General features: G+C 40.2%; 1 protein-coding gene across 3 annotated transcripts in view; it reads right to left on the minus strand.

The window, feature by feature from the left end:
• Positions 1-4,144: 4,144 nt before the first annotated feature.
• LOC125237688 (probable sodium-coupled neutral amino acid transporter 6) overlaps positions 4,145-13,978 on the minus strand; it is a 30,728-nt gene continuing 20,894 nt past the window's right edge. For all 3 annotated transcript variants that reach the window (XM_048144837.1, XM_048144838.1, XM_048144839.1), the window contains 6 exons: positions 8,764-8,876; positions 7,990-8,122; positions 7,240-7,396; positions 5,621-5,789; positions 5,115-5,240; positions 4,145-4,763 (listed from right to left, as the gene is read on the minus strand). In XM_048144837.1, the coding sequence (XP_048000794.1) occupies positions 4,264-4,763; positions 5,115-5,240; positions 5,621-5,789; positions 7,240-7,396; positions 7,990-8,122; positions 8,764-8,876 (1,198 nt within the window). In that variant the 3' untranslated portion in view covers positions 4,145-4,263. The remainder of the gene's footprint in view (positions 4,764-5,114; positions 5,241-5,620; positions 5,790-7,239; positions 7,397-7,989; positions 8,123-8,763; positions 8,877-13,978) is intronic.

Genomic DNA, 13,978 nt, shown 5'->3' on the forward strand with positions numbered 1-13,978 from the left:
ACTAACAGGAAGGAAGTAAGGAGTTTCTTAGGTGCTGCTTCCTGGTACCGGCGTTTCATACCTAATTTTAGCTCTATAGCGGGTCCACTCAATAAGCTTACATCATCTAAGAAGTCCTCGCCTCCTTTTGAGTGGACAGATGACGCGGCAACCTCTTTTGAAACCTTGAAAAATTGCCTAATTCAGGCCCCTGTCCTAGCCTGTCCCAATTTCAACTACGCTTTTGAGGTCCACACCGACGCTAGTAACTACGGTATAGGTGCGATGCTGTGTCAAACTATCGGCGGTGTAGAGCATCCAGTTGCCTTCATGAGCCGGACTCTTACAGGGCCTGAAAAAAATTATAGTGTAACAGAAAGAGAGGCCTTGGCTGTAATTACAGCTCTTGAACACTGGCGGTGCTACCTGGAGAACGGACGTACTTTTACAGTGTTTACTGACCACTCCGCCCTCAAATGGTTTCTTTCGTTGACAAACCCTACTGGGCGTCTAGCTAGATGGGGTGTTAGGTTGTCAGCCTTTGACTGTATTATCAAACATAGGAAGGGTAAGGACCACATAGTCCCGGATACCTTGTCGAGATGTGTCGTAGCTGCTGTAACAACTACTGCTACGCTGCCGGTCACCTGTGACAAATGGTATTTGGGCATATTTAAGGGTTGCTTAAACTCCCCAGCTAGTTATCCGAACTATATAATAGATGGTAATAGATTGTTCAGACTTATGAAAAACAAAAATCCTCTTACCACCGAGTTCGATTGGAAGGAGGTCCCTTACTCAGAACAACGCTTAGATGTGCTGTCTAAGTACCATAACGACCCAACTGCGGGTCATTTCGGGGTCTTTAAGACTTATAAACGTGTCACCCTTTCTTATTACTGGCCAAAAATGTACAAGGATGTCGTCAACTATGTTTCTAATTGCGAGGTTTGCCTGGCTCATAAGGACCCAACCCACGGAACCCTCGGTAAAATGGGAAGACCAAAAGACTGTTGCAGGCCTTGGCAAGTTATTTCCATTGATTTTGTTGGCCCCTTGCCTGTTAGTAGGAAACAAAACAGCTACATACTTGTAGTGATGTGCTGTTTCTCCAAATACTGTCTCATGTTTCCATTGCGCCGTGCTACTGCAGAAGCCACGTCTAAAATACTCGAGGACAACGTGATCCTTGTACACGGGGTACCTCAAACTATTATTTTAGACAATGGCTGTCAGTTTGCCAGTCGGGAAATGGAACATTTATTTAAAAGGTACAAAATACCAAATGTCCACTTTACTCCTAAGTACACACCCCAAATCAACGTCGTGGAAAGATACAATAAAACTATTGTCACTGCCCTGTCAACATTTGTCGGAGAAGACCAAAGAACATGGGACGTAAACCTTCCAAAAATTCAATTCGCGATGAATACTTCTACAAATGAAGTAACTGGGCAAACTCCCGCGCTTCTCGTGTATGGTCGTCAACTGGTTACGTGCGGGTCGCATTACTTAGATAATGACAACCCAAACGAGTTGATATTTTCTCCACGAGAACCTTATGCGGAAAATCTTGGCCACTTAGCTGATATCTTTGACCGTGTTCAAACTACATTATGGCGAAGTCACCAAAAGAACGCTGCAAGATATAATACCAGGCGTAAAGATGTTGAATTCCAAGTCGGGGACATAGTTTTTAAACGAAATTACTTTCAAAGTGACAAGGCCGCTTATTTCAGCAAAAAGCTCGCGCCTAAATTTCTTAAATGTCGAGTAAAAGCTAAACTTTCGCCTTTAGTTTATGTAGTCGAGGATATGTCAGGGCGTGATCTTGGTACCTGGCATATAAAAGACTTCAAAATGTCCAACAGGGCCTATTTACCATAATTTGATATCCCCGTGTAGGGACGGGTAGTAGAATACATCTCCCTACCGCCGCCAGAAAGCGTGACGTAGGAGCCGTCTAATCTGAGCAGCTGAGTTCGTAAGCTTACGTAAAACCAGGCTGTACTAATTATATACGTAGTTTAAATTTATTGTAGCTTTGTTTTTAGTATTATTCCAATTTATTTCTTCTAATATAGTTCCTACTGGCTATTTATCAAAAGTCACAAAGGTCATTCGATCCCTTGTAAGGATGGCCTAACCATGAGCGGGTGGTGACTTCATACATGTTTAGTTTTTTTTTTTAACAATAAAGTAATTAAATCTTTATAAGTTAGACATTTCTCTAGACGGATTTTTCCTAGGAAAAATCCTACTCTAAGAGAGGGGGTACTGTCACGTATAACGTGAATATTTAGTAACGCATGCTCAATAAGTTATTTGTTGCCTTGGATTATACTTTTTTTTATATACCTACTTACGCTCACTTAATTATGTATACAGTTTCAAACTTATCTTCGTACTATATCTACTCATTAATATTATAGGTACTAAAATAATTCAACGCACAGACAGATTTCCTACGCTGTGCTAGGTATTTTATATATACGTACGGCGGACCGGTCGGGCCACTGGCCACCTCGCCCTTCCGCCGCGCACCGCGCGGCACCCCGCTCTCGCGGCCGCTGCGGCCCGCCGACATTCCGCTCCCAGTCTTACCGCGCACCAGCTGTGCGCCCGAGCGTAAGACCTTGTCCGCGGAGCGATCGCTACTGTGTGGACGTAATCCATATTTTAATTAAAATTAAGTATTTGATAAATTCTGTGAATCCCATACTGGGTAAGTGTTGCATTAATCATTTTATCCTGCTTACGTTTTGTTAATTACTGCATTAACTAGATCATAGAACATAGCAACTCAGAAATACCGTTATCTGCACCTTGTACTTTCTTTGTTCACATTGAACACGTGTTAATTTTGCAAGCCCATCCATACATTTTGATCAATTCATTAAAATTTCTTATTGTTTTATAGTGGGAATCATTTAATTAATGTGAATTATTAGTATTGTAGAAATAATCCTATTTTCATTAGTCTAGACTGTAATTGCATACTTACATAGTAATGGGCTTATGCTTCTACTACCTATCATACATTTCTATTTCTTTCTCTTCCGCTTTACTTTCACGATATGATTTTATCTGTTAACATTCTGTTTGCCTTTGCTTATAAATAATACCTAAAATATGCTACAGCGCTCCTTATGAAAAATAAACTATAAATGTTATTCGCTTAATTTGCTACATATTCAGGTGTTATTTATAAGGAGAGGTTTCTTCTTTATGCTATTCTTTTTATTTTAATCACGCTGCCTTCTTCTTGTAATGTTACGAGAATCTGATTTTGCTATCACAGAACACTAGCGTTATCTGCGGATTTGCTTGCACAATTGTTTTTTTTTTAATTATTATTTTTTTAATGTTAATACTAATAGAATTCGTTTCGACATGTTACTATGGCATAATTACTTGAATCTGATTCTCGTTTCACCGCCTCGCTTTCCATGTACCTGGACTGCCCATCACACTAAATGATTGCTACGTTGTAAATAATACCCACCCCTGCTGGTGCAATAGCGTGTGATGGTTAGCAGTCCCGGCCGGATTTTTAAACACACGCCTAACCTATGCTATTGGACGCGTTCCAGGAACTCCCTACGGGGTCGGCACGTGGCCGTCTTGACCTTGGGCTTTGGAAGGCCTATGTGACCACCTCGATGGCAAGGCTACCATCGACAGCTACCACCGCGTCGGCCTAGGACGACCTCGACCTTGACCTTGGATGACCTTGACCGTGGATGACCTTGACCTCGACTTCCTTCGCTTCTGGACGCCAGTCAAACTCAACCACGCTACGCACAGCCGAGGGACGTGTGGTATTATACAAGGACACCGACCAGTTCTCCGGTAGTCAGACCCAGAATCTAGGCTCAGAACCCACTATCTTGAGTTAGGCTTTGTTGGATTAATTAAGAATAAATTTAATATTACTTAAAACTTAACTACTTAATTGCTAGACTTAAAACTATTAATATCCTACATCTTAGTATTTTAGACTTAAAGGCTAGACTTTAAATATAAATCGGAAACCTAGACACATAGTAGATATACCTTGTACGTTTTAATAGATAAATAAATTGTTATTTAACTTTGTATTTCTTGCTTATTATGTCCCTATAGTATTTTCCTATTAGGTAAAATAATCGTAGGTGACACAATATACCAAAAGCTTACATTATTATTTTTACTCTTATAACCCAAAGCAAAGCTTATAATCACGTCAAACATTTTTTTAAATCCCTAACCAAGCACTCTTAAATGTTTATTACTGAGATCACATTATATTTTAGTAGTCGCCTCCAAAAAGTTGATCGCAGCCGCCGTGGCATTATACAAGCAAGGCGTCGAAAACGTCGCGGAGTTCACGGCGCCCGACCAACTCGAATACGTTGATATCACCGTCGCTAACATCCCCATAGACATCACTAGTACTGCCAGCAATATATCGTACCATTTAATCTTATACTGCTCTATTTTAGAGTAAAAATCCTCATGGGATTCGATAAAAGTTTTGTATTGAGTTTCTAACGCGTTGTGAATGAGCGGTAACGCGTCGCCATTTTGTATTCCTCCATATCCGCCATTTTGTTTATCTTTGAGGTTAGATTTAGCATGGCACAGTTTTAGGAAGAAGAGGGGTGGGAATATGAACATGAGCGGGCCGGTTAGTGTGGAGCCGACCAGTCCCATGACCACGTCGAAGCTGGGGACGCTCTCTCCGAGGAAAACTGCTAGAGCCACGATGCTGGAGCGGAGGAGGCAGCGTTGGATACTGAAATCTGAAGGAAAAGTGTTTGGAATGTCTCATCGCTAAAAAGGACATTAAAATACATATGACAAATTAACAAGATTTAGAAGTTTGAGCCTTTATATAGACACCACGCCTCCTAATATCGTCGGTGCAAGCCACAGTTGAGGCCTTGGTCGCTATCCATCGCGGACAATGTAAAAATGTTTACACGTGTTCACACGTCATCGTGCGAGAGCGACCATTCTCGAACATTTACGAACACGGCTTTCAGACGCTGCTGGAGGATTCAGAGCGACCAAACCCTGAGGTTTTTGGCAGTCAACGGCAAGTAGACGTATAAGATATGAGGAAGTTTCTTTTAAATAATAAGTATTCTAACCTCTAGGTATATGCAGAAGGTCCTCAACGTGTTGAAAGAGCGCAGAGTTGCCGACGGCGCTGGAGAGACAGAGTTGGAGGGTCACCAGCAGTGCTACCACGAAGAGTGCTATTGAGGGCGGGATGCCTGAAGGAAACAAAATCAGCCGCATTGTAAAACATATTGATGCACCTAAACATATATGCCATTGCTATCTAAAAACAGTGTCTCAGATTTTGAATATTAGCGGATTTTAGGATTCTGACAATAAGTATTATATATAGCATTTTTAGGACGTTGGGAGCATGCAAATATTCCAAGCGTCAGACTTAAGCTTCTCTTGCTTATCTTGTAAATGTCTTTCTTGGATAACTACTCAATTGCTTTAAAAATTTCAATGGACTCTATTATCAAGTAAAATAAAGGTGACAGCTGGCAACTAGAGCTACTAAAAGCAACTTTTGATGTTCCTTGAAGTATGTGTCTTGCTTTTTTTGTCTATTTGGATAGGTAGTGGCTAGTTGTACCTTGCAGTATGTTGCTCTCGACGGCACTGCCGTAGCGGTACGCAGCTAGGGCTGATGTGACGGCGAACAGAGCTCCGGTGAAGGTGAACCCGCATAGTACTGCGCGGTTGATCTTGCGACTGTCTTTCATGTCCACTTGGATGGTTAGGAGCATAGGATGGATGTCGAACTGGAAAATAATTGACAAATAAAATTGTTATGTGAGAACACGGTAGGTAGAGTTTTTCAGAGGCCGAGATATTTTTTATCTTTACCAACAAGTTACCCCAGTTGATCAGTGGATGACCACTTTCCCTAGCTGTTGAGCTAAAGTCCACTCTGCACCCATCAAAACAGGCACTGGACTGTTGGTTTCGTAGCTAGTAGCAGTAGCTATGAAAGCGTAAACGATAGGTATTAGCAGGGCCTGGTTCCAGCAGACCAGCACAGGAATATGAGTCATGCAGTGAGGACCGTCGACGCATGATTTTATTGTTGGTTGGTATAAACAACTGCCGTAAGCAATACTTAGCCTTTCATAGGAGCCATCGGGTAGAATACAGGTCTTGACACAGAAGCCAACTGTTGGTACATGGGTTATAAGATAGCTTAATATAATATAGATTGATGATAATACAGATTAGATTAGATTTCTTTATTTCATGATAAAAATTACACTATAAATTTGTTACATGCCAAAGTTATGTTTATCTTCTCATCATGATCGTCAAAAATTACATTATGAATTGAAAATAATAAAATGAATAGTTTCTCCCAATAAGGATCGTCATTTACAAAGAGAAATACACAAAGCACAATAAAATTAACAAATGAAATAAAATCCGAAGTCAGTGTAATCAAATGCATGCTATCACAAATTCAATTCCATGTACTCATTTACAGAGTACAGAGGGTTATCTAACAAAAGGTTTCTCAATTTGCGCTTAAATGCTTCGTCACATGGCTCATTCCTAAGATCGGCAGGTAAGTGTTCGAAGTAAGTAGGGCCGATGACACGCGGGTTCTTTTTTGAAAGTGCCATGCGACGGGGGACTGTTCTCAGACGGACTGTAGCTCGAAGCTGTTTGCCCGGACAGGCAACGCGAGCAAATTGAGATATATTTTGCTTAACAAATAACAGTATATCAAACATATATTGTGAGTAGTGCGTCATTATACGTTGAGAAATAAAGAGCTCTCTGCATGGGTGCCTGTCTCTTACACCAGCAAGTATACGTATTGCGCGTTTCTGCATTATAAGTACTCTTATTGTATCTGATGAGTTTCCCCAGAGCAGTGATCCGTATGCCATGATAGAGTGGAAATGCGCAAAGTACACCTGCTTTAAGGCTTCTGCGGAGATAAGAGGCTTCAGCTTTCTCAACGCGAACGACGCACCACCCAATCGATCACAAAGATTGTCAACATAGCACTTCCAATTCAGAGTGTTGTCTATCAGGAACCCTAAAAACTTACTCTGTTCACACATGGGCATCGGAAAATTAGTCATGCATGATGGTGGTTGTACCTTTCGACCGGAAAATAACATTATATTTGACTTAGAATAATTGAGTATGAGACCATTTGCTGAAAACCATGACTGCAATTGGTGCGTAGATTGGACTTGTTTTGGTACCCACCTGGAAAGCTATGATGCCGTAAGCCACAACCAGGTCTTGCAGCTGCGGCTGTTCTAGAAGACCAGCGCTGGGTGGAGACGAGTCGTCCAGCAGGATGCAGGTCCATACGCAGAGGGCGACAGTTGACACGATGCCCACAGATGTTACTGCTAGCGTTCTGCAACACAAAAGATTAGGTCTAAGTCAAACAAATAGTCTAAATGTACGCACGCGACCAGCATTAAGGTAAATATGCTCGACCAATCATGTTTCATTCACAATTAAAGAACATCGATTATAAGGGATTTTTGGCGACGGATTCACATTTCTACCCGAAGAACGTCGAGTTATCATGAACCTTTTCGAACTGCACGAAGATAATTATAAACCTGCAAACTCGCACATCAGTTGACTGTCAAAGCGCATGATTTTAGCGACTGGTGACGAGTTCCACAACACGCCACAAATCTTTTGTTGGCTGCTTTCCTGGCACATTCGTTTTACGTCTTAGGTACTTAGTACGTTACTGAGTTGACTTAGTCGGCTTACTTCATGTCCAGCCGAGCCACATAACTCTACACAGCAGCTCATCTACACACAGATTCTGACCTGACCTGTGATTTAATGATCTTCCACAAAAGTGACCCAATGACATATAACGTTTCTTCGTGTGTTTAGTATAGCAGAGCCACGTGACTCGGTAAAGTAAAAAAAGATTGCGTACCTAGCTGTGATCTTCCACAGTAATGACATATGGCATATAACACTCACTTCATGTCCTTAGGAGAGCCGAGCCACATGACTGGACAGAGTAACAGGCCGATGATAATCATCCACACACAGTAGGAGATGCCGACCTGGCCTCCAGTGATTTTCCACCAGAAAAGCTGCATGCTTTGGGATGCTGGAAGAAAATATATCTTATTATTGATTGAGGAGTGCTACGGATCTAACGATAGTGTCTGATTAATCCTGGAGGTCGCGGTTATGTCATCTACGCTACCAGGTTTCCTGCGAGAAGAAATTCGAGAGGTTTATCTAAAGATCCGAACCCCAATAGCCTTGTGCTTGTGACAAGCAGGTACCCGTAGAAATACGTAGCGTCAATAAGAGTAACCAGCTTGTTGGCGTATTTTTCGAAAACGCCAGCTCTGTCACCGCGACGTACGGATACCTAACGTCAGTTGGTAGTGGGTAGTGACCAAGGCCCAGTAACTCTTACCGACTATAAAGTTGGGTACGCCAGCGCTAATGACCGTGGCGTCACTGAGGAACGTCGCCAGCCTCCTGGCGTGCTATTTAATTATACATATCTATTTATTATACATAACGCCAGTTCCGCCACAGCGGCGCGTACGGATGCAAACACTGCAACACACCACCAAGAGCCAGTATCACTTACCAACGATAAAGTTGGGCACGCCAGCGCTGAAGACCGTGGCATCATGAGGAACGTCACCAGCCGCCTGGCGTGCTGTCCGAACGTCAGCTCCGCAACCGCGGCGTACGGATACGGAAACACTGCCAAGGTACAGTACCACTTACCGACTATAAAGTTGGGCACGCCAGCGCTGAAGACCGTGGCGTCAATGAGGAACGTCACCAGGCGCCTGGCGTGCTGTCCAAATGCTAACTCTGCGACAGCGGCGTACGGATACCTGCAAACCGACAAAATAACACCATCATTCATCGTTTCCTGAAAATGAAAAATCCTTAATATTGAGAGAATTTCAAGTTCCTTTAAGATTTAGAGTTGCTTTGATGATCCATTGAAATCGTATCAATTAAGGGGTGTCGCCTTGCATCAAATGAGGTAGTTCTAATTTGTATTAGATATTATTAGAGATGAAATAGTGATGTCAAATCCAAGTTTTCCACCTCGAAAGCCCACGGGGTCATAATTAAATTCATGAAAATCCATAAAATTTTAGGACCTTTTCTGACTTTTGTTAAATTTTACCACCAAGAACCTGTTTAACGGCATAAGTGGTGTAACTAAACCTCCGCTCACCTTACTTATTTACTTACTTACTTGACTAATCAACAGTATAGCTAACCCCCCTTTAAATATACCCCGTAAATTTGGCCTTGTGATCGTCTAGCGTGAATAAGTAGAACCCTTCGATGTGAACCGCGATAACCTAGATCCTTTAATGAGTATCAGCTGTATTTTTGACTAATATTTAAAATTTTATTTATTTATATTTTAAAGAAGAATAAAGGTTATTGTAGCATAATAATATAGTGTTATAGAAGAGTATTTTATTAGATTTAGGCCTAGAAAGTTATGAGTGAGAAAATTAATGACGTAATGAAGAAATTTTTAGAAAAGAAGTTAGTGAGTGAAACTTACATGAAATAAATATTAAAAAATATTTTAGAAAACATCGGCTACGCTCTATTTTCGATTCCGGTTTGGGGTGAGAACTTGCGATACCGTCTGGAATCCTTAGGCCCAATCAAACCACATTATCGGGCATCCTAAGCAAGTAAGCCTGAAGGGCTATCTATCTACAAACTAACCCCTTTTTTATTTTGTTTCTTTTCACTAGCTAAACCCCCCTTTTCCCCAATACTGCTAATAGACCATAACTTCTCGATCCTTCTAATGTATCATCAAGGCTCCGAGTAGTTGCTACCACTGAGAACGAAGTAATTAAGTCTAATAACTCCTTGAAGCTTTTGACTTGTCATCAGTGGACGGCGCTCGCATGCCACTGGGCCCTATAACAAACTTATGCTTTTTATTCCAAAGTATAGTTTGTTTCCCTAACCAACTTGATAGAATTTACCTTGAAAAACTAGTTAGCAACACTCACTGGCTCGATGCTACACGAAGAATCAGAAATTGCTACCACAATTATTAATTTCACTCAAATAAATTAAGTAATAAGAGTTTTTATAAATTACCAGTTTTTCCACATATTTTAAGATAGTAAACACCACATTTAAAGTCCATTTAAACCATATAAATAGTAGTAGTTAAATTATTTCTCCACAATACACGTTGACCAATTATATTCCAAGACCAATCATAAAAGAACTCTACTTTCATAGAAATAGTGTGTGACTTTACCCTATTCCTATCGTTTTCCCTACTCTAACATATCTGAAACACAGACCGTCACTTACCATAGATCTTGTGTTCAAAATATGCACAAGTGTATCCCTACCATAAGCTGTACAGTTCAGCCAGCGAAGCTGAGATAGGCAACCTATAGGCTTGTGTTCTTATCCCCCCCTCTGCTCTTGCCCGCGGGCTAGGGTAGCAGAGAGTAGATCGCCCTATCCGTGTATATATCCAGTATTCTAGGACACACCAGCACCAGCCACATGAGAGACCCAGCTGCGATCAACTTTACTTAGATGTGGATCAATCACAACCGAAATCCCCAGCAACCAACGCCAGCATGGACCAGAACACCGAGTAAATAAATATATATATATATAGGACCCCAGCCTCAAATACTGCCGACTTCTGTGAGCAAGGATTACTCCTAATGCCTTTCGTCAATCGTGAAAGTCCTCACTTCCATCTAACAGTTGGACTCTTTGAGACCGGTGAGAAAATACGCTTTTGTAAGTAAATAAAAGCGCCCAAGCCCTCCACTTGGAACAAAAAGACCCCTAAACGCCTCTTGTTTGACACCGTAAGGGAAGAAGCGCCTAGCCGGACAACAGTCTGTCACAAACAATGATCTGGCTTATAACTTTCACAAAATAACCCCATAGAAAATTACTAAATTCAATTTTACTGACCAACTAAACAAACGAATGAAGTTTCCTTTACGTGCTATAATCTAAGCTTAGTTTTGCAAGAATTACTCCCTACAAAACCAAACACAGACTTATCTCCAAGCACCAGCCATACATCGACCCAGTCTTTGTATTGCTAAACAGTACTCATGAAACAAAGCACAGAAAACTTCACTATACACATTAATTTAAATGTAACACTACACTATAAATAGAACACTAAAATAACCCCACAACTGATGGTAAAGCAATTCCACCACAGGTCTAAGTCCAACTGTACGACGATATTGTCCCCGCACAATCAAACAAAGACACAATTTCAAAGTTTACAATCACTTAGAATAATTTCCAAGTAAAAACAAACAGAGAAATAATAGCAGAACAACTTCACTCACCAGTATAACACACGAAAGCCAGAGTCACTGTTAGTCTTGTAGATATTTTAAGAATGACGCGCGTCGGCTCGCTCCGACCCTTTTATAGATAAAAATGAGCGACAAAAGAGCTACAAAAGAGCGACAAAAAGGCTACAAAAGGGCTACAAAAGAGCGACAAAAGGGCTACAAAAGAGCGACTGGCTACAAAAGAGCGACAAAAGAGCTACAAAAGAGCGACAAAAGGGCTACAAAAGGGCTACAAAAGAGCGACAAAAGAGCGACAAAAGGGCTACAAAAGAGCGACAAAAGAGCTACAAAAGGGCTACAAAAGAGCGACAAAAGAGCTACAAAAGGGCTACAAAAGGGCTACTAAAGAGCGACAAAAGAGCTACTGGCGACAAATAACAATGGATAGCCGCTAAATTACACTTATAAGAAAAAGGTCGTAACTGTTTTGTTTACTAAGTCGTACGCCTTAGGCATTAATGTCCAAGACATCTCAGCATGTACGTTTTTGCTTCTCAACAGTAACATCTGCATGACTGCACGTGTTCCAAAGTGATATAGGAATAATTTTATTGATACCTAGTTAAGCGACGAAGAGTTATGTATTGCGGTTAGTATAGGTATGCAGATATTTTTTTTGTTAAAGGGTTTTAATTAGATTTGTAGATCAAATACGCAGTAAAATATCATTTTTGTTTCTAAATGCTACATTAAACACATCCAGAAAATATATACACTACTTATCATTATCAATTTTTACGACCTATAATTGAAATCAAGATATAATATTGGAACGCTACTCCGTTGACAACTGTCAGTGTCAGTATTTCATCCATGTGAACGTAGTTTGTTGATAAATATGTTTTTTCCAACCTGTTTTACATCGAATAACAGTGAATTTTATGAGTGAAGACGTGACTATACATGTGATAACGCTTCAAAGATATTATTTGTCAAAATATCCAATGAAATCCCAAAGGAAATATGCACCAAAAAGTTGGTCAAGGAAAAGTTGATTCGCCGTAAGTTTTATATGTAATAACGAGTCATTTTCCTCGTCTTAGACGCTTGTTCTGTTACAACTCGCCCCCAGATTGGAATTCTTTTACAAAATACAAAGTGGTTTGTAAAAAAATCCAATCTCACTTAGCAAAAGAAGCAATAAAATTGAATAAAAGAAGAATATCTCTAGATCAGTCGGAAATATCCCCCCATTTCTAATCGTGTGGTGTGTATTCCAATACTATGCAACTGCTAGCGACTCAGTTTTGAAATTAGCTCATCAGAATTTCGACAATGAACCATGATAACTCCTTCCTCAGAGTCCACTCATCGCCAGGGATACCAGGTTGTGAATCTGATAGGTCCTATTAACCCGTTCTTGCTAGCTCGTTCCCCGGTCGCGGCGAATATTCATTCCATCCACACTGTTGGACCGGAATAATTATCGTAATAATTTCAACGAGTTCACAATAACTTCCCACGCAATTACGAAGAAACCTTTAGAGCTCTCATTATAAGTCCAGAGCCTTCAATCTCCATTGTCGGAACTCAAACCAATTCCTCTACCTAATCACTCCAGCCACATGTTTTGGCGCATGTCTCATACTTGAATAAAATATACTGACTTAAGATCTGTTTGGATGTGTTTTTTTTTTTTTATAAAACAAACCTTAAATGACATAAGCATGTACCTCAACTCGGTACCATATCATGATCAAATGAAGAAATGATTTGATGATACTAAACTTCACAAATTCGAACACATAACAAGGAAACAAATATTGAAAAGAGCCTCGTTCTCACTAGACGATATCGGCCCTAAAATATGTCGATTGTCAAATACATCCCATTCAAGATGAGGTGTGTGGTTTTAGTATGGGTCTTATTACCTTGTAGAGTGAGTAGCCACGAAAAACTACCCTTGAAATGGGTCGAATCCAAATGGATTTTAACCTAACCGATAAGCTTTTTATGGCTAATGTGTTTCCCTCAGCCCCCCGCTGTTTATTCCCCGCAAATTCCGACCAAACTAGTTTTGACCACTTTCCAGCGCTGTCTGTCTATATCAATCCACTCATTCTATAAAAAAAATTCAAGACACACATCATTCAGTCATTCATCCCATTCAAAACATTCTTACATCTATAAACATTCATCATCTCTAAATTATTCACACACACACACACAATGTAACCATTCTTACTTCCTCATTCGCTCTTTCACTCGATCTCAACAGAAAGCCAACGCTCTTAAAAGTAATCAAAAATAAAGAATAAAATAACTTAATAACTTCAAAATTCACGTATTCCATTTTACCCCACTCTACCCTGACTCGAAAGCAAAGAAAATTAATTTTATTTATGATAGGTTTCATTTTATACATCTATATTTAATTTTATAAAGTAATTACTAACCGCAAACAATTTGACAATGTGTGAAGATTGTTTGCTGCACATACTAAAAATTAAATGTTCGTACGGACAAAATGTTACATTTTATGTAAACATCTTTTATTTCACAGTCAATCACTGTAAGGATTCTACCCTGTTTTCAATTTCCCTGTCTTTTGTTCATTATTACATTCCTCAGTGCAAAATTGATAGCATAAAATGCAAAAA

Source organism: Leguminivora glycinivorella, chromosome 22 (assembly GCF_023078275.1).
Source record: "Leguminivora glycinivorella isolate SPB_JAAS2020 chromosome 22, LegGlyc_1.1, whole genome shotgun sequence".
Taxonomy (NCBI): domain Eukaryota; kingdom Metazoa; phylum Arthropoda; class Insecta; order Lepidoptera; family Tortricidae; genus Leguminivora; species Leguminivora glycinivorella.